This window comes from Siphateles boraxobius, unplaced genomic scaffold (genome assembly GCF_051911475.1).
Source record: "Siphateles boraxobius isolate OS27281-9 unplaced genomic scaffold, OSU_SipBor_1 24, whole genome shotgun sequence".
Classification (NCBI taxonomy): Eukaryota; Metazoa; Chordata; class Actinopteri; order Cypriniformes; family Leuciscidae; genus Siphateles; species Siphateles boraxobius.
Window position 1 is genome coordinate 17,610,523 of NW_027508855.1, and position 21,978 is coordinate 17,632,500.

At 34.6% G+C, this 21,978-nt stretch overlaps 2 protein-coding genes across 3 annotated transcripts in view; both read left to right on the top strand.

Annotated features, from left to right (window-relative positions):
• Positions 1-1,197: 1,197 nt before the first annotated feature.
• Positions 1,198-16,540, top strand: paip1 (poly(A) binding protein interacting protein 1). The gene is made up of 11 exons (XM_077241739.1): positions 1,198-1,594; positions 6,376-6,506; positions 6,582-6,779; positions 7,533-7,645; positions 8,529-8,640; positions 11,491-11,616; positions 11,889-11,995; positions 12,585-12,702; positions 13,056-13,110; positions 14,036-14,114; positions 15,628-16,540. Exons 1-11 carry the CDS (start codon positions 1,459-1,461, stop codon positions 15,716-15,718), a joined length of 1,266 nt encoding a protein of 421 aa, XP_077097854.1. The 5' UTR covers positions 1,198-1,458; the 3' UTR covers positions 15,719-16,540.
• A 1,017-nt stretch (positions 16,541-17,557) lies between these two features.
• The window catches only part of cunh5orf34 (chromosome unknown C5orf34 homolog), a 6,511-nt gene continuing 2,090 nt past the window's right edge, over positions 17,558-21,978 (top strand). The window contains exons 1-8 of one of the 2 annotated variants that reach the window (XM_077241740.1): positions 17,558-17,882; positions 18,561-18,650; positions 18,739-19,328; positions 19,482-19,580; positions 20,356-20,476; positions 20,616-20,707; positions 21,425-21,494; positions 21,571-21,729. In XM_077241740.1, coding sequence (XP_077097855.1) covers positions 17,688-17,882; positions 18,561-18,650; positions 18,739-19,328; positions 19,482-19,580; positions 20,356-20,476; positions 20,616-20,707; positions 21,425-21,494; positions 21,571-21,729 — 1,416 coding nt within the window. In that variant the 5' untranslated portion in view covers positions 17,558-17,687. The remainder of the gene's footprint in view (positions 17,883-18,560; positions 18,651-18,738; positions 19,329-19,481; positions 19,581-20,355; positions 20,477-20,615; positions 20,708-21,424; positions 21,495-21,570; positions 21,730-21,978) is intronic. The other variant, XM_077241741.1, reaches the window with a different exon arrangement.

Here is a 21,978-nt window from a genome sequence, read left to right on the forward strand (position 1 = left end):
AAAAGCTATGAAATAAATGTTAATTACTGTACAGTAATGTAAATAGTGTAAATAGATGCATAGTTGGATAAATGGAGAATGGCTGAATAATTAGATGGCAAGATGGATCCATCAGTAATTGAAAATGAATTTGGTTGTTTTCCAATTAAAAGTATAACAGTGAAAACTAACGCCATGCTTCGTAATGATATCTCCCAAGGGTAGCATGTACAGGGTGAAAAGCAATGGTCCTAGTACTGAGCCTTGAGGTACTTCATACTGAACTTGTGATCGGTGTAATATCTTCATTTACTACAATGAACGGTTACAAACTGATAATGGTCAGATAAGTACGATTTGGACCATGCCACCAAATATTTGTTTTTCTCTCAACTGTAAATTGAGATTCAATTAATTGTAGTAAAAAAGATTCTTATTTAAAAAGTAATTGTTAAAAACAATAATTAAAATATTTGAATGACCAACAATTTGATATTTAGCTGCATCCAATGTTTTGTGTGCAAATTTAGTTAAAATTGTCACACCCAAGAGATGACATTATTTGGACCCTTTCTAAAGCATGATGGGAATAATTTTTGACATGCATTGTAGTGCTGAATCAATTTGCCATGCATCAGATACCAGCAATCTCTTTTTTTTTTTTATTGGATGAAAAACTTATTAAACTTATAAAAATGTAAAAGAGAAAATGATAAATGTTGCCTTGTAAACTAACTGAAATAACCTTAACCATTATTAAAACCAACACTGAAATAAAATAATAAAGCTAAACAGAACAAAAAAAACTAATTAATAAATATAATAATAGTATATAAATAATACTAAAATAACACTGCTACAAAATATTTGGTGACAAAGTAGCTCAGTGGAAGTCTAGGTTACTCGTGTTTAATGTAAAGTTTTATAATCTTTTGTTTTAAATTGTATGTATGTCGAGTGTAGCACTAAAAATTATAAACCTCATAAAATTAAGGTTGAGCAACTTTTTTTCACTGTTCATGTGTTGTTAAAGAAAAATGCTTTCTTTAAAAAGAAATGTAGGACCTATTTGTACCCTATTTATGTAAAATACATAATAGCAACAATAATAAATACATAATAATTGTGGTATTTTCGTCGGAAAGTGTAGTAATCATGCTTAAAATGCCCTACATCCATTTGAAAAGACATGATTTACTGCAACATCTTTATTAGGATGTTTTTTTAAATTTCCAATAGATGGCAGTGCTCCTCTGATGAGCAGGTATCCTGGAGAATGACTAAGGAAGTGATTAGTTCTTTATAGACTAGGCTAGGGCCAGATGCCAGAAACAGAAATAGTAAACATGAAAGTGAGAAGCAGACTGTAGATTGAAGCTGTCTGTGTTTGTAGTGTTCAGCGGCCTCCTGAGATCTGATCCGTGTGTCTATTCGTGTCTGACGCCAGACGGGACAGAGAAGATCAGCGAGAAGAAGATCATGTACAACAACAACAACAGCACACCATCATCCTCCTCCTCATCCGAGGCTGGAGATGCCAGAAGTTCGCTGTTTAACCCGGGAGAGCCGCTCAGACAACCGCGAACGATTCCTCCGGTGTCGGACGGCAACTCAGGTGAAGTAAAGTTCACTGTGACTGTCTGCTAGCTGACATGCTAGTCTGCTAATAATCACCTTTGTGGAGTAGCTAACGGTGTGAGAGCCTTTTGAGGATAATATATTCGCAAATTCCTTTGTCTTTTTTTGTTTAGTCCTCTATTTGAGGCAGGCTCGGTTAAACAAAGCAGAACATGTGGCTTAATTAACGTAGCCTATGGAGTGACTTGAGTCGACGCACTGTTTAGATATGGATTATCATGATTAGACTTGTATACAGACTGATAACTTATATGTATTTATATTTATATGGGTGTAAATATGTTTGTATGTATGCTTATAATATAGATTTATAGACTAATGCTTTGGCATTGCAAAGCTTTTTTATTACAATGCCAGTAGAGATATCTGCTTATATTTGCTTGTCCATGTTTGTGTAACCTAAATGTCTGAGGTTGCTAATGTTTTGACAATGTAAAGCTTCTTTTTACAATTTGTTGAAAGGTGCATAGATATAGATATATTGATGAATGGATAGATAGATAGGTGCATAGATATATATGGTAGATAGATGGATAGATGAATGGATAGATAGACAGATGGATAGAAAGAGACACATGGACAGATGGATAGATAGATAGATGGATGCATGGATGGATAGATAGATAGATAGACAGATGGATGGATAGATAGAAAGATAGACAGGCGGATAGAAAGATGGATGGATAGATATATGGATAGATGATGGATGGATGGATGCATAGATAAATAGACAGATGAATGCATGGACAGACAGATAGATGGACAGACAGATAGATAGATAGATAGATAGATAGATAGATAGATAGATAGATAGATAGATAGATGGATAGGTTATTGCAGTCTTTGAAATAAAGCTGGTTAAACGGTCACCAGCAGTTAGTGGGTGAGATGGTTAATCTGGCCAAATCTGTCATGTGACCTGAGTGGAGAAGTATACGTGGACGTGGGGTTGCTTTTGTATCTACACTACAAGTCTTTATTAGGTGTTCAAGCACGAAGTGCTGAAAACCTATTGTAATTGTCCTGATTTTTATTATTATTACTATTCTCCGCTAAAACGCATCGTGCAGACCAAACCGTAAGTGCTAGAGTCTTGAAACTTTGGCATAAGGTAGTACAAAAATCGAGGAGAGGTTATCAATTTATGAGCCCGATTGGCCCATAAGTGGCCCTACAGCAACCAAAAGTACTAAAATGACCATAACTCCTCAACCGTTTGACCTAGAATCAAGCTTTGTAAACCACTGCGATCCTTGGCTTAAGACGGACAAGAAGTATATATTGGATTCTCGATTTGTTTTGGAAAATTTTTATGGCCAATTTTGTCCAAAACCTACTTTTGCAAACTAGTCCCTGGTTTTTTGCCTGATCGGAACCAAACTGGTGCAGAAATGTTCTCTGGAGTCTGAGAATCAATAATCATCGAGAAAAAGTTGAAAATGTGCATTTGGTTGGCTATAACAGGGTCATTTAGGAAATGGTTCTTAGGAAAATGCAGTCAAAAGCCTATAAATACTGAAGAAAAAGTCAGAACTTCACAAAAATTGATGAGCATATGTGGCATACCATGGTGAAGAAGCATGCAAAGTTTCATGGAGATTGGCGCTATAACTGTTAAAAAGCTTTAAAACCATATATTTCCTATGGTAATTGCCTGTATTGGCTGTAAATGGTATTTTCCATCTATGATCATATAATTTTCAAATCATAATGTTTAAAACCAGTACAGTACAATTCTCTGGACTCTCTAGATCAATAATTATCAAAAAAGGTATAACTTCTTCATTTGGATGGCTATAATAGGGTGTATAACAGCCAATAAGTGGTATTTTACTGCCCCCTGCCGTCATTTCATCCTACTACTCCCTAATATTGTTATATATAATTCATATTTAGACTTTATAAAATCTTTATTTTAACATTTACAATCACATTTTGTTAAAATTCATGTATTATTCACAATTGTGTCACAGGAGGCTGAAAACGAAAGTATAACGTTAGGCCACGCCCTCCCAGTACAAATTCACTCATAACTCGAAAACGGAAACTCCATGCTCGCTCAAAACACTATCGTCGCGGGCCTCGGGAGCAGCGGATCGCTAATTCTAGAGACCCCCGAATTTGAACGGCTGTAACTCCCGACCTAGACCACCTAGATAGCTCGTTGGAAAGGGCTCGTCCTCACCTAGCTTCGATTCGAGTTTGGTGCGATTTGGCCTGGGGATTCCAGAGATATAAGCCCCAAAAGATATGCCTTTGAACGGGCATAACTCCCGGCCCCGATCGGCCACCAACACCAGGATGGTCTCGTTCAACAGGGCTCCTCGGACACTATCTAAGTTCTGAGTTTCAGATTTTTTCCACTTTCTCGTTCCCCAGATATAAGTGAAAAACCAAATTTCCATTCATTCATTTCAACTCTATATAGGCTGTAATACCACTGTTGTCCATTAGAAGGAGCAGCTGTATTAGACATGTTTAATCCTTTTATCAGCTTTCAGCATTGGCTTACAAACAAATGCTTAAAGCTATTTTTTAAAATTAGTTGTATATTATTACATTACAAAGAAATATGTGAAATGCTTATAGACCATTAAAAGAGATTTCAAAAATAACATATCCCACACGTGTGTCTGTGTGTGTGTCTGTGTGTGTGTCTGTGTGTGTGTCTATGTGTGTGTCTGTGTGTGTGTCTGTGTGTGTGTGTGTGTGTGTGTGCGCGTGTGTGTGTGTAAGCACGCATTATGGAGTTAACATGAAAAAACTGGTTTGCTTTAGTGCAGAATAATGGTGAAACCAACTAGTTTAAAATGAAAGTGAGCCAATAAGTGGTCTTCTACTGCCCTCTGCTGGCCATTTTACTTCTTAAAGCTATTTTTTTAATTATTATTATGGACTGGTAACATTTACATTTATTCATTTAGCTGACGCTTTTATCCAAAGCGACTTACAATTGCTATGTATGTCAGAGGTCGCACACCTCTGGAGCAACTAGGGGTTAAGTTTCTTGCTCAGGGACACATTGGTGTCTCACAGTTGATTCGAACACGGGTCTCTCACACCAAAGGCATGTGTCTTATCCACTGCGCCATCACCACCCCTTTTAATAGTTTAATATTATTAAACTATATTACCTAAATATTAAACTAAACTAAAATAGATTTTATCAACTATATTAAATTAAATTAGATTTTCACAATAACATCCCAAAACTGTGAGTGTGTGTAAGCATGCATTGAGTAAACATGAAAATTTGAGAATTTTTTTTCAATAAAATTATATGAATAAAATGAAAACTAAAAATTGCGTTTTAAATGGGAAACCTGTAATATGCATTTTTTAAACCTACCATTTATTTAAAATATCTATAGCTATAACAAAATGTGTTTAAGCATTTTTATTAAAGTTAATATGAAAAATGTGCCATTAAAAAATACATGGAATCAAACCAAGTCATAGAAAACAAAACTGTATTTTAATGCCAGAATAATAAAATGTTCTTTTAAAAACAATGCATATGAAAATAAGTAACATTAACAATCAATTAATTTATTCAAGTTCAATTGTTTGCATATTGAAGAATCTCTCTGTGGTATCATTTCATTCATTTCAATTTTTTGCACATATGGAAGAAGAAAAGTATTTGCATTAATATATGTTCAAAACTATATTGCATTAAACTATATTGAAGAACGAGAACGGCTGTAACTCCCTACCTAGACCACCTAGATTCTTGTGGGATAGCTTGTTTGAAAGGTCCCGTCCTCATCTAGCTTCACAAAAAAATATGTGAAATGCTTATAGACCATTAAAGTATATTTTCATAATGACACATTCCAATAGCATTGAAAAAAACAACAAATACAACATTTGTGTGTGTGTGTGTGTGTAAGCATATGTCTACATATGTGTGCAAAAGCACCTGTGGAAACTTTTTATTAATAAGTATAATGGCCAGCAGAGGGCATTAGAAGACCACTTATTGGCTCACTTTCATTTTGACAGACCTGATTTTCACCAGTATTCTACACTAAAGCAAACCTGTTTTTCCATGTTAACTATTATAAGACAATCATTTTTTTTTATCAAAGTGTATCACTTCATTGCTATTGACACTTCACATCAATGCTAGCAATGTGGAAAATCATGGTAAATCACGATAGAAACATGGTAAATCATAGTAAATAAACTATTACATGGTGTATCATGGCAAATAATGCTAGCAATGTGATGAATCATGGTAAATCATGCTACAATCCTGGTAAATCATTCTAGAATGTGGTATATCATGATAAATCATCCTATAACAAGGAAAATCATGGTAAACTGGTAAATCATGCTAGAATCATATTAAATCATACTGGAATGTTCAATTGTGGTAAACCATGCTAGAACAGGGTAAATCATGGTGAATCATACTGGAACTTGGTATATCATGGTAAACTGTGGTAAATCATGCTAGATTCATGGTAAATCATACTGGAACATGGTAAATCGTGCTAAAACATGGTCTATTCCATCTATGATGTCAGTGGTTAAATGCTTGCTACATAAAACTTAATGTCTTTTGATGCTTGTGTGGTTAAAAATCTTCAATGCCTTAACTGCTTGAACACCGCTAAATGCTGCTTGCAGCTTTAATTATTATTGTTTCCCAAGTTTTAGAATAGTCAACTATGAAATAACACAGATGGGAATTATGTTGTGACTAAAAATGTTAAATGGATTAATTAAGGTCTTCATTGCTTCATCTTCCAGACAGCAGAGTGTCCCCTGTACTTTCTAATTCAGGACACAATAGCAGCAGTGCTGCAGATGCACTGGTGAAAAACTCCAAACTGTCTGCTGCTGCACCTGAGTTTGTCCCAGGATGTTATGCATCATTCCAGGTGAGTCTATGTGGCTCTTTTAAAAAAAAATATATATATTTACCCGGAAGTTAGTCTAATATTCTCTCTCTTTAGGATGATGTGTATTCGGCTGAGTCTGAAGGATACTACGCTGAGGCCTCACTAGCTGAATTAGTTCAGGATTTTGTAAGCCATCTGAACTCGTCTCCAGGGTCCTTTGAGTCAGAAATTGAGTATATCACAGACACGCTGAACAGCTGGGTCACTACAGAGGAGATACTGCAGGATCTCGTAGAGCTTATCTACGTACAGGTGTGCTTGTGATGAGTTTCTCTGAATGGATCTGTGTGGTATCCTGTCAAAGTGCATATCCTAAAGGAATAGTTCACCTGAAAATACATTTTTTTGGTATTATTTACTCACCCTCAGGTTGTTTCATAATTATGACAGAAATTTAAAATTTTCAACATTTTCAAAAAGAGTGAACGGTATATTTTCCAAATGCATTTTCAATTATATCTTTTGTAACATTATACACTACTGTATCCAATCAGCATTTTAGAATGATTTCTGAAGGATCATGGTACTCTGAAGACTGGAGTAATGATGCTGAAAATTCAGCTTTGTATTAAAATAGAAAAACAATTATTTTAAATTGGAATATTATTTCACAATATTACAGTTTTTCTGTATTTATTTTAATCAAATAAATACAGGTTTGATGAGCAGAAGAGACTTCTTTTAAAAACATTTCGAATAGTAATTTTTCCAAACTTTTGACCTATATATATATATACACACACGCATGCATTTATCAAGTGGACAAAAATGTGAATAATATGAAATAAAAATAATGACAAAAAGCTGCATGCATTTTACTCTAAATTGTTTCTTTTTTAATTTAGTGTTGCATGCTCATTTTGTGTTCTGTTGAAAAAGCATGCATGTAACCCGAGACGGCCTCTGTAACACCTTGGATATTCTTATATTATGAATAATCAGTTATTCAATTTTGTAGTTGGTAAATCTCAAATCATGCATCAGTGCTGTATTTGCTTTCCACAGTCCACGTCTCTCCCTAACTTCGCCTACACTGGTGCGCGGCTCTGTAACCATCTGTCTCATCACATCCGTCTCACTCAAACCAGCCGTAACTTCCGACAGCTGCTGCTGAGCAGGTACACCATAAAAAAGCCTCCTTAAACGGCAAAACTATGACTTTTTGCCCTCTAGCGGTTAAAAAACAAAGCTTCATGTATTTTGCAGAAGAACATTGTTTTGGTTGTGCTTCGGCTCTGAGTGAGTGTGTGGATGAATATGGTTATCATACTGCTCATAAAACATTCACTACTAGACTTAAGAGATAAAACCAGTTTAGATGGAAAGGATCTCAAGCTGACTAGCTGAAGACGTTACTGTATCTTCACCCGTTAATAGACCCGCTACTTCCTTAAGAATAAATTCCAGCACAGCTACAACAACTATAATGAACTGACTTTCACAATAGATAATACTTTATAGTGAACTCTGTTAGAGAGCTGCATATGGTAATTTATCTGTTTAATAAAACACCTTTCTCACCTGTTTAGTAATAAAAATGCCATCATCTCTGCGTCACTTTTACAACATTTCAAATTCGTCAGTTCTCCCATCTCCAAAAAGCCAAGCCAATGTTGCTTCTTGTTTTATTGCGAGCTCTGTCTCGTTCTCTTTTTGCCAGCTGACTCTCCTCTGTTTGTCGTTTGTTAAAAACAGATGCACATAATAATTTGTGAGACAAAAACACATTTTGGAAGACGCTTTGATAATTTATTGACTTATTATTTGAAATATTATTTTTTAATACAAATTTTGAATAAAAAAAGTTACACCGTGTACCTTTTAAATAATAAATCAGTCATAATCTTACAGTTGACACCTCAAAGTCAGTTTTCTGGGTGTGTTTCACAAAAGTCACTGATTTCCTCCCTTTTCTATCTTAGCCTTTACTTTCAGTTTTGTTTACTCTCATTTTTGTAAGTTTCATTTATCCTTAAACTCCATTCTGTGGTGTTTTTGTAGGTGTCAAACTGAGTATGAGCAGAGGGAGCAGTCCGTGAGAGGAGATCCAGAGACCCAGAAAAAGTTTCACTCATATGTGCTGTTTCTGGGGGAGCTGTACCTTAACCTGGAGGTCAGTTCACAACCAATGCTTTTCATTTCTTACCACAAAATATGTCAAATATGGTTATTACACAGCTCTCTGCAATACAGTCTAATAACCAATTGACCCTTTTTATAGACTGTGATGATCCGCAGTTATCAACATCGCAAATCTAGTAAATATAAAAAAAATGTAATGTTCATTTAGAACGCTATATGTTGTGTTATATTACCTTGTCAGTACACACTAAAAAGTGCTGGGTTGATTCAACCCAAGTTTGGGTCAAATATGGACAAACCCAGCCGTTAACATGGACAGACCCAACCAATGGTTTAAATTTTTAAATAAAACAATTATAAACCAATTTAAACCAATGGTTGGGTTTGTCCATGTTTCTAATACAATGGCTGAGGGAATGACGGCAAATTTGAAATATTTCTCTCTGGCCAACTTAATCAATCTTGCTATATTTTATTCCTCTTTTGGAAAGTCATTCAAGGATTTTTTTTCTCTTGCTGTTGGAGCAAATGGAAACAAAAAAAAAATATTTGCAGTTTTCTCCCGTTCACCGCTATAGAAGTTTACCCAACTATGATGAATTTCTGAGAACCCAGAAATGTGAAAAGAGTTTATAGAAATCAATATAGTTCATATATATATATATATATATATACAGTATATTAGTTCACTATACAATACAAGATTGACTCAAGCATTTCTGCTTAAAGACGAAGACCCAATTTTATGTATGTTTTGAAAGACCTCTCCTTTCCATCAAACATGTTTTATTGGACTCTCCTGCTTTTAATGCAGATAGACAACATATCTATTTAATAAACTCTCTTTAAAGGGATAGTTCACCCAAAAATTAAAATTCTGTCAGTAATTACTCACCCTCATGTTGTTCCAACCCCGTAAGACCTTCGTTCATCTTCGGAACACGAATTAAGATATTTTTGATGAAATCTGAGAGCTGGATCACTCCTCCATAGGCTTCTAAGGAATTGAAACTTGCCAGGCCCGAAAAGTTATTAAAGACATCGTTAAAATAGTACAAGTGACTACAGTGGCTCAATCTTAAGTTTATCAAGCGACGAGAATACTTTTTGTGCGCAAAAACAAACTAAAATAACGACTTTATTTCAACTATTAATTTTCTTCTCAGTGGGCCTCGAGTCAGTTCACTAGTGTAACAGCGTAAGCTTCTGTTGTTGTACGTCACACGCATCACACACATGACCAGCGTCGGCCAATAGTGAGCCTACGTGTGACGTAGCTCTACGCTATTACACTACGTTAACTGACTAGAGGCCCACAGAGAAGTAAATGAATAGTTGAAATAAAGTCGTTATTTTTGTTTTTGTTGTTTGTGCGTCAGGTCTTAAAGGGACAGCAGCCTAATAAACGTGCCGCTCTCTATGTTGTTAATGTTTATCAAACTACAAAAGACAAAGAGAAAATCACTTACTGCTCTTGACTGATTAACTCGTGTAACTTTAATTGATTAATCTGTATTTTTACAATAAAGTTTATCCAATGTTATTTTAAATTTAATTACTTTGTTTCTTTGTTTAGTTTCTTACCTGAATAGTACTGTTAGACCTACCTGAAAAAAATAAAGCAGTCTATTTCATTTGTAACTCTAATCTACTGTATTTATTTGTTAGTAATGTTTATTTGTTATTATTTTATTACTGTTTGCTCATCTATTTTAAATTCAATTTACCATGTGAAATCAAGCTTCCTTGTGCTTTGTGAAGCTATTGCAACAAAATTACTCCATTGTAAAAACAAATACATTGAGTTAGAAAATATTTGTGAGATAATTGTAATGGTAATTGATCAACGTTTATATATGAAAAAGCTTAAAAGCGTCATCATATAAAGTGATCTCAACATGAGGAAATTTTTGATTGTCTAGACTTTCAATAGAATTACAAAAAAAAAAATATATTAAAAATATCTATATGAGTACATGCAGCGTTAGATTTCCCCTGTGGTATCGAAAATGGTATCGAATATCGTTACTTTTCAAAGTATCGTATCGAAGTTAGAAATTCCAGTATCATGACAAGAATAAAGGACAGAAAGATATCCCTGAAAAAGTTTTACATTTTTATCATATATAATCTTAGCTACTGTATTTTTCTTTTTGTTTGTTTTTAATTTTATTTATGCAACTTGTATTTTTTTTGTTATTCAGTTTTTGCCATGAAGATCAGATGGTGACATGGCATTACAATCAATGATGAGTCAGAATCATATATATCCATTTTTATTTATCTGACTATATAAGTCTCTTTGGATAGAAGCATCTTCAAAATGATTAAATATATATAATGGACAGTTTATTTATTTATATTATTTTTAGTTTAATATTATTAATTAGTTAAATTAATTTTGATCTAAGTTTGGTTTGTTTTAATTTATTTCCGGTTAGTAATTTTTGTACTTCAACTTATTTCAGTTAAACTTATTTCTCATTTTCAGTTAATTAATTTTTTTCATCTCATAAATATATATTTTTTTTCAATTTTAAAGAAGTTTAAGTTTTGTTAAATTTAGTTAATTTAACTAACCCTGGTTCAATCAGCCGTTCATGCTTACTAAATAAACCCCAGGGCAGAGCTTTACCTGCTACGTCTGAGCAAATTATGTAATGCTAAAGCCTAAACCAATTAAAACCCTTTGTCTATTCCTTTGCATAACCAAGCATATAAAACCTGCCATATATATCTGCTTGAATTCAAATGTCAAGTTTTGTCTTTTCAGTGTCTTTCATATTTGTTGCTGGTTATTCAAATGTAGCGGTTCATTTATTCCGTTGCCCAAAATATAAACTGCTACAATTTTAAATTTCAATTCTTTAATGTCTTTCAGGTGAAAAGTGGTAAAGACACACCAGGACGAGCTGATGTCTTACTGGGAGCGCTAAAGAATCTTTTGAACACATTATTCTCTCACCCAGATGACCCAAATCTAATTTGTGCTGTCAAATTGCTCAAGGTGTGAAATATTCCTGTTCTTATACAGTGTAACTGCAGTAAATGTAAGACTCAGTAGAGCAAATCCTCGCAGGAGTTATCAAATGATCTCGGGATCTCAACTTAAGATCATTAGAGACAGTAATCCTGACGTATACAAAGAACTTGAAATTGCCAGATAACTTAAAACACTGAAATGGAATAATATCTTTAATTTAATCAATCCTCAGATAATAATGCTCTACTAAGCTATTGGCGCTGACTTGCATTGTTTTACTGTACTGATCTGACAAGCTGAGCGGCTCCATTCTGGATGACACATGGAAGAAGAGAGGGCAGTCAGACATGAGTGAGATCATCAAGAAGATTGAAGACATTTTGTTGGACGCCAAATGCAGCCGGTGAGTGAGTCGGGCAACAGAAGATTGTTTAGTAGCCAAAAGCCAAAAATCTTCACTCTTTATTTAAAGATTATTCAAGATTTATATAACGATTTTGTAAGCATATTGCGTTGTTGTGTTTGGAGCGAATTGTTTTATTTGGTATAACGCAATGTAACAAACCAAATTGTGCAGACATAATTTTTGGCCAGGCTGTCATACATAGAAATTATGACTTGCAAAACCAAAAGAGAACCAATGAAATATTAATAACTGCAATTAATGTTGTAGTCAGTGTATGCTTTTTACTATGATCTTTTTTTACATGGTAAAATAAAAACCTGTTGCTGTCGTTTTCCTTTTTTGCCAAATAATTTTGTCTGGTTGGTTCTTCAGTGTTTTGGACTTTAAAAATATTTTGATGATGTAATTGAACCTGTAGGGTCAATGAAAACAAATATCCCCTCTTGACATCACTTTTGGTCCCTACTGAATGTATGTAGTGTTGAGGTTTATGAACAGCACCTTCTGCTCTCCCATTGGTGATCACTGATTCAATAATGAATCCAGTTGCATTATTGAAATGTCTATTGTATCTATGCTTTTGTAGAGATGTCAGACAGATGCTATTGAAACTGGTGGAGTTACAGTCCAGTAACTGGGGGCGAGTTCTCACAGCCGCTGTGTCCAGTGACGCTACACCTGACAATGACCCCAACTACTTTATGGTGTGTGTATGCTGAAGAAATTAAATTCATTCAGATGCACATGATGAGTTTTGGGAGTAAAATATGTGATCTGTGACAGTCTCTTATGCTCCCAAAGGCTGCATTTGTTTGATAAAAAATACAGTGAAAATAATATTGTGAAAAATTATTACAATTTAAAATAACTGTTTTTTGATAATATTTTAAAATGTGATTTATTCCTGTGCTGGTAAAGCTTAATTTTCTGCAGTCATGATCAGTTTAATGCATTCTTGCTTAGTAAAAGCATTATTATTCTTTTTTATTTTCAGTACTCTGTGACAGTATCTTTGGATCCTCTCTTACTGTGTTTCTCTCATATTTCTATTCCTCAGAATGAACCAACCTTCTACACAGCTGATGGGACGCCTTTCACAGCAGCAGATCCTGGTGAGTATCGTCTGCTGGTATGACCCGTGTAGAGACGTCATCAAGTGAATGAATATCACAAAACCATGTTCGAGTCCAAAAAAAGGCCTATTTTATGTCCAAGTTTTTACATATTTTTGTATAAATTATGTAAGTTTTAAAAATAATTTTCTAACCAATTTTCATTATCATAACATGTTTTATTTTTGTAGTTTTTTTAAGATTAATAATAATTGCTGTCTTTTTTAAATATATTTTTTTACTTCTTTACACTAAAATTAAGATATATTTTTTTAGTACAATTTTTCATGTTTAAAAAAGAAAAGTCTCATGCTCACCAAGCATTTTGTATTCATTATACAAAAATACAGTAAAAATTCTGAAATATTACTTCAAAAATAAAATTACTGTTTTCTTTTTGAATATATTTTAAAATGTAATGTATTCCTGTGATGGCAAAGATGAATTTTCAGCAGCCATGATCCTGAATACTTGAGCTTTTTTTAAATTTGCATTATGGTAATGTATTTATAAAAATATGTATTTTAATTAAGACAAATGACACAATGCTCATACCGGTTTAATTTTCTCTAAGCGATGTATAATTCCTTTTTTTTATTATTATTTTTTTTTTATTTGGTTTAAAATATGACTGATATGTTCTTGACAGGATTCTACTAATTTGTTCATTCAATTCGATTCACATTTATTTGTATAGCGCTTTTCTCAATGCATTTAGTTTCAAAGCAGCTTTACAAAAAAATACATGTTTCTACGTTTACAATTAAGAGTAATCTGTTGGTGACTGTCAAAATAATGTCCATATGGTAGAAATGTACTGTTCAAAGATAATACAAATCATGCAGCATCATGTATTCATTTAAGCAGAAACAATGAGAAAGTTAAAGTGTAATTTGTCCTCTTTTTTTTCTTTTTCTCACCACAGAATACTCGGACAAATATCAGGAGATTCTAGACAGAGAAGACTACTTCCCTGATGCATATGAAGAGAATGGAAATGAATCGTGAGTAGATGTGCATTAAACGGACGTTATAATGGATATTCTGAACGCACAATTACAAACAACTTACTTAGTAATATAGTAAAGCTGAGAGGATAGTGCGGGCAGCAATTAGTGTGGCCTAGTGTTATTTTAACATCATTGACATAAAAAAAGTGTCTATATAATTTTTATTTATCTTTAGATATTTATTTTATTTGAGTCAAGTTAAACTAAATGAAAACGAGAAATTTTGCCACTAGCTGAAATCAAAAATTATTATTTTTTTCTTTTAAAATATTATTTATTTCAGTTAAATTTCAACTATAATAACCCTGGTGTGACCATCCCCTCTGCTCAAACTCCAGTAATTGTCCTCATCACAATGATGCAAAAGTAATTTATCAAGATTTTTTGAAAATGTTTGCTGTATGTTTTAAAAAATACGCTATACATTTGCTAAATGTTTACAAACATTATAAACAGAGCTATAGAAGAGAACTGGCTCTGGCTATATGCTATATGCCCCTCACTCCATGATAAATCCTGTAAATTTAACTTTATTCAGAACTGAACAAGAATACAAAATAAAACTAGCCTAGCCTATTCAAACGTCAAGCCAAAATGAATCCATTTAAAGCAAAACTGAAACCAGTGTTGGGCTCACGTACCCTACCTCTCTCATTGCACAACAAATCCAAATGATTCCATTTCCGCGATGTATTTGGATGCTAAATTATTATTTATTATGTAAACTTGGCTTTGTACTTCACTAGCATTCTAATATCCACGTAAAACATCATCCCTCACGTGAGCAGAAATGTGCTTGGGATTACACAATAGTGAGGCGGTGGTCACGCTCAACAGCACAGATTGTACTACGGACTGTTTAAATTGAGCAGTGTAACTTTTTATGTGTTTAGTTGACCATTTTATTTTGATAATGAACATGAACAATAAATGTAAAGTTAGCAATGCAAGAATTGATGTGTGTGTGTGTGTGTGTGCGCGAGGCAATCTGCACAATCACTTGAATTTTTTTCCTGATAACAGTGGAAACAACTTTATATACTCAGTCATTAATGGTCATACTTTTATAATATAATATTTAATAATAAAATTTATAATATAATAGATGTTTGTATTCAGACTATTTTAGAGTGGTTCGGGTCGTACCGCTTGGGACTAGCCCAGTACCTGTCATAGACATAAACAGAGAGAAGTAGCTCCGGCTACAATGTTCATCCGCAAGACGCATACAGTTCTGTTTATTAATCGCCAGAGCACCAAAAGTTACGGACTGCAGCTTTAAATAACCAAACTTTAACAACACAAGGGCAGATCCCTCGAGCGCAGCTGATGACGCCTTTAAGTGATGCTTGAGTGACCAAGAATATTCCGATTTACAAATAAGCTGTGCTTCGATTCCTCCATCCGCAGGAGGGTGGTGCTTAGATGCGAGGAAAGGAAGTGAGAATGCACAAATAAAAGGCCATGTAAATAAATATATAAGCTTTCACTGTTCCATCTGTTTCAGTTCCTGTGATGATGATGATGAAATGGATCCAGAGATCGAGGAGGCGTTTGAGAAGTTTTGCATGGAGTCGGACGCAAGAAGAAAGAAATGAGAGACTGTGAGGTTGTCATGTTAACGCATTACCCGACCAGCTGGAATGTTTCAGAGAGGGCGGAACCAAGAACATTTCGGTTGATTTTCGTTTAATTTCTCAACAAGCACTTCTTGGCTACAATGTCGCTGGATTTATGGCTGGGATTACTGTTTAGTTGAAATGCAGTATAATTTTGCAAGTCCGTCAGGCCATCAAAATGTCAGTAGCCATTGGTTTGGCATTTGGGTTGTGAGGTTTATTTTATTGCGTGTTCTGATTGATCAAACATCCCCCCCCCCCCCCCCAAAAAAAAAGGTTTGCAGTGAGATTTTAATATGAGCCGAAGAGTAGCATCATCGTGTACGTGTGGTTTGTTTGCAGATTAACTGCTCAGTAAATGTAGGAGAAATGAGGCGGGACGCATCGGTTTGTGTTTTACTCAAGGCTTTGCCTTCAAAAGTTACAGAGCACAGACAGTAAGACAAATTTTTTTTAAGAAAACAAAACCAGTGTTCTTCCTTTCACTGATTTTCCTCTAATCTTTTCTTAGAGTTCCACTTTCAATTTATACACACGTTTGAGGAAAAGTGGAACCCCAGCTTTAAAGTATGTTTGGTTTTTTTGAATGCAGGGATACATTTTCCACACGTTAAGCGTGTCAAATCAGAAGAAAAGCTCAGTACAGGTTTGGGGCTTTACACAGATTCATCCGCCACTGTGATTTACAGAAGTTTTCTCATCACCGACATCTCATGGATCCCAGATTAAGGAATGTTTATTTTAATATAGCTGTAAATATTATTTGCTGCATTGTTTGCCTGCAATAAATCTTTATTAATACACTGTCTCTGTTTTTCTGTTGTTCAGAACTGAGCTGTTTTTGTTAGTCGTGTATTTTTTTTATTTAGTGAATGGACTGTTGGATGAGATGATGTCCAACTTGTTTTGCAATCTGTTAACTCTTTCATGCATGGCGTCTCCAGTTGCAGACCAGTGAATGAAAGTATATTTTATATTAAACAGTAACTATGACCCTTTATTTGGCTTTTGTAAAACTGATGACAATTTACAAATTAAGAAAAAAATAAGTTATACTGATATTCAGTAAAAAAAAAATATGAAAACGTTTATTTTTATGCAATTATAAAGCAATATGCAAAAAAGTGGTAAATATTTCACACTAAAGTAATGAAAAAGCAAATCATATCTAAATTAAATCTTGGTCCATGTTCATAGCTCAGGTTAAATCTTTGCACAAAGGGGGCGACAACAGAGCGCACGATTTATGAGTACTGTAGAAGAAGTGGTTCATCCAATCAGCGTCGTTCTCTTCATAACCCGCGAAAATTTACATGGCAACTAAGAACAGTCCGATTCATTTCTGCAAATCGGTTCTTTTGAACAGTCATGTCAAAGAAATGGATCAAAAAACGATTCGGCGATTATTTGGTCCATGACATCCTGACGTTGCAATAAAGTCATATCTAAGAACACATGGCTGATTATAATGTTTTTTTTTCGAGCAGGTTTAATCAATAAAAGTGTTGTAATTTCGTGTCGCAGTTCAGTTTGATATAGCTTTTAAAAATAATTCAAATCTACATAAAACTTTTGACTTCCAAAAAAACCTTTTGACTTCCACATTCTGATGTAATGCTATTTATTTGAACTTCGTCATACAATCAAATAGTAAATTTAAAATACGTTTTATTTGTAACATTTTTGCTTTTCGGCTATTTGCTTAACTTATATTTCGTACCATAAGTCAAATCCTTTCTTCCCTCCCGGTTTGTAAACCAGTTCTGTCGATTCATTCAAAAGATCCGACTCGCAAGAACGATCTATTTAGGAATCGGACTGCGCGATTTGACTCGCTTCTGCGGAGTTTGTTTGTGTCTCTTCAGTGATGTTTAGTGTTTACGTTTAGACCGTCGCAGTGAAATGATTATGTAATTTGTTTTGAGTTCCAGCTGTAGCGTTTTCAGTCATGTGTTCGGTTAGGTTTATGGTCATGTATGTGGATGAGTCGGTGGATGTGTATTACGCAGACGGGCGCAGAGTTCAGCTCTCACCCTGCGGATCTGAATTCATGATAGAGAAACACTTGTCACCCTCTTCACACCCGCTACAGCCCAGAGAGAGAGTCAGGCAGAGAACAAGATTCGCCATCAGCGAGTATAAGGTACACATATCACCCTTTCATCTGTATAACTATCAAAACTGTGTCATTGTAATGCTAAACGTGTTGCGTTTCTTTTACTGTCTATGGTTGTGTTTTTACTGTCTATGGACTGTTGCATTGTTATCTATCTATCTATCTATCTTATCTATCTATCTATCTATCTATCTATCTATCTATCTATCTATCTATCTATCTATCTTCTTTCTGTCTGTCTTACTCACCATCTGCTGTTATACCATATCTATCTATCTATCTATCTATCTATCTATCTATCTATCTATCTATCTATCTATCTATCTATCTATCTATCTATCTGTATGTCTGTCTGTTTAACTCACCATCTGCTGTTATACTCTATCTATCTATCTATCTATCTATCTATCTATCTATCTATCTATCTATCTATCTATCTATCTATCTATCTATCTATCTATCTATCTGTATGTCTGTCTGTTTAACTCACCATCTGCTGTTATACTCTATCTATCTATCTATCTATCTATCTATCTATCTATCTATCTATCTATCTATCTATCTATCTATCTATCTAACTCACCATCTGCTTTTATACCATATCCATCCATGAGCCGTCTTTTGTTTGTCTTAAGTTTTTTACTGCTGTTAATATGAATGCACAGTAAAACATTAAATCCCTTATTTGTTTTCTCTCTTGTAAAGGCACTTGTAGTGAATGCTTTGGCATTCAGAAACAAGTATGCAACTCATCCATATTTGCCTGAAGAGCTCATAACAGTGGAATTCATCAAGGTTAGACTATCCTAAAGCTGTAGTAAAGGTTTACTTTTTATTATTTTCTCATTTATGCTTATTTGCTTAACCAAATGCTCATTTTCAGAAGTTCAACAGTGCCATAACTGAGGTGGAGTGGCCTGGGTCTGACTCTTGCACCACTGGGTCGCATGGAGAGATCACAGTTTGCTCTGTTGATGGACATGCTGAACTGGTTCTTTCCTCTTCTGGAGAAGAGTTCACGGTGGAGTTTATCTGTCAGTCCAGTCAAAATGAAGTAGAGTCACAGTATTTGCAGCTTCAAGGTCACCAACACAAAAGCACATGTTTATTAGGTAGCTTGTCATTAAAATCTGCCACGGTTAAGGGTTTAAACTCCTCAGCTGGTGCTGGGTCAGTCGGAAAAGCCACCAATAACGAAAGACTGGAATCAACAAGGTTGAAGTCTGAAAAGGTGCATGTGTATACCAGAGTGATCCAGCAGTATTCCCGAGTGCTTTACCAACAGACGTGGTGCTATCCTCTGTCATTGGCTGTCAAGCATTGGGAATCACAAAAAACTCAAATAAATAATATCAATGGGCAAGATGGAAAAGGTTTAACAGACAGCGAAGATAGACAAACACCTCAAACAGGGCTGAAGACTCATCTTCCCAAACCATTGCCTTTAAAATGTCCCTCTCCTCATCAGCACAGGTGAGGAACTCCAAACAAACACAACATACAGTCTCATCTCATCTCTCTCTCTCTTTGGCTTTATTTATGGATGAATCTCGACCTGTCAAGAACTGGTAATATTTCATCCCCAAATAAGTGTGTCATCCCCAAAATCAACCATGTGATGTTCAGGTGGAGATATGACACTGTGAATCCTGATTTGCTGGAACAGGAAGAGGAAGTAACAGCTGAGCTGGTGAAAGTGGTCTGGTGCAAAGGCATTATATACCGGTGATTACCGAATATTTTCATGTTCGTACACCATTACCTATTGCATCATCTTAAAGACCATTACTAGGGTAAAAACATTACCGAAGCACAGATTGGCGTGCAAAAACATAATTTGTAAGGATCCCAAAAGGTTACATTTTATTTATTTATTTATTTATATATATATATATATATATATATATATATATACACACACACACACACACACACACACACACACACACACACACACACACTTTCAGTAGTATATTATATTTTTTATTATGCTTTTCCATATTACTTTAAATTAAAAGAGGATTTTATCTAATCATTATTCTTAAGGATTGGTTTCAAATTGTATGAAAAAAAGCAATATATTTCAGTATATTTACTTTACTTTTGATTCATGATTTTTTTTGCACACAGTCCTTAAATGGATAGTTCACCCAAAAAATAATTTGCTCCCCCTCATGTTGTTCCAAAACCAGTGTGATTTCCTTTCTTCTGTAAAACATAAAAGAAGATATTTTGATAAATGTCTGTTATTTTTGTCCATAAAATGAATGTCGAAGGAGTCCAATGTTGTTTGGTTTCCCAGAATTCTTCAAAATATCTTAATTTGAGTTCCACAGAAGTCATTTGGAAAGGTTTGAAATGACATGAGGGTGAGTAAATGATGACAGCATTTTCATTTTTGGGGGAAGTGTCCCTTTAAGGACTATGTGCCCAACAAATAAAGTATGCCTTAGACTTAAACACTGACTGATGATGATTTGATGTATTTTCTCTCCTTTAGTATAGTAGATGGAGTGATGCCGATGGTAGAAATCTCACCAGGTGATGGTTCAGTCATTAGATCCAATGGCGTTTTAGCCAATTACTTCACACATTACAAAGCTGGAGCTGCTCACAGAGATGTAAGACAACACTCTAAAGTGTACTCACTATCAAGATGTGCTTGGTCTCAAGAGAGGCTGATGTACTGATACATAGAGCATTACATGAATGAATGTATGTAGATGTATTATTCAGAAATGAGTTGATTTCTGTTCTCAGGCAGTGGAGTGTGTGTATTACCTGTGTGGTCTCCCACCTGACGTACCGGGTCAGCTGTATTCTGTCCAATCTATTGTCACACGGGCCAGCAGGTGAGATGAGTTTTCTAGCATACAGCTCACATTAAAACCAAAACCAATAGACAAGATTCCAGGATAACTCGTGTCATAATATTCCTAAATAGAGGAAAATTCCTATTTATAGAATTCAGTCACTAGGGGGTGATGATGAGACCAAAAATGTTGCACTGCAATAATATTGAACAATTGTGTTTGCTAAGTCAAGCATCACTGTTAACGTATTTATTCAGCAAGGATGCATTGAATTGGTAAAAAGTGACAGTAAAAGACATTTATAATGTTACAAAAGATTTCTATTTCTAATAAACTGTTTGTTTTTAACTTTATATTTATCAGAGAATCAGATGATTTTGTTTATTAAGGTTTCACATAAATTATTCAATAACAAGGAATGTTTCTTGAGCAGCAAATCATCATATTAGAATGATTTCTGAAGGATCATGTGACACTGAAGACTGGAGTAATGATGCTGAAAATTCAGCTTTGATCACAGGAATACATTACATTTTTTTAAATATATACTAATAGAAAGCAGTTATTTTAAATTGTAATAATATTTCTCAATATTTTTGATCTCATCTCACAAATGCAGCCTTGTTTAGAATAAGAGAGTTCTTTCAAAAACACATTACCGACCAATAACTTTTAAATGGTAGTGTATAATTTGTGTATTCCACAAACTACATTACATGAAAACAAAGAAAGAATATTTTTTCTGTGTTTTGTTAGGATTCTGAAATGTTTCATCCAGGCCAGAAGCTCCCTGAGTGTCCCGCTCTCTTTATACTGCTGGAACGAGGTGTGTGTGACGGAGACTCGCTCAGTGTCCTGTGTATATGGGTGTGTGTGTGTGATGATAACGGTTCTGTCTTCAACAGGCTGCGGTGTGTGATTGTGAACGTGTAGTTCAGGAGGTGACGGTGGCAGGTACAGGACATTTCAAAGCTCTCTCAGACGGGACTGTCGAGGTCTTGTTCCTGGATGGAGTTAGGGCTCAGATGATGTGGAGGTCTGACACATGTACACCTGCACAGGTACACAAACATACTGTTTGAATTTCATTAGTGTACAACTACACACTGATCATGAATCATCTCACCAAATTGCTCGTTTACTTCTTTAATCAGCTCTTCACCAGAGACAATTGTTAATGCAATATGCTTACATCGATTTACATGCAAAGTTTTTAGTAATTTAGGGGGATTCAAACTCAAATTTGCATCATCGATCAAACTTGTTCACAGTTTTTCATAAATTAAAATATTAGTTGAATATTATTCTTA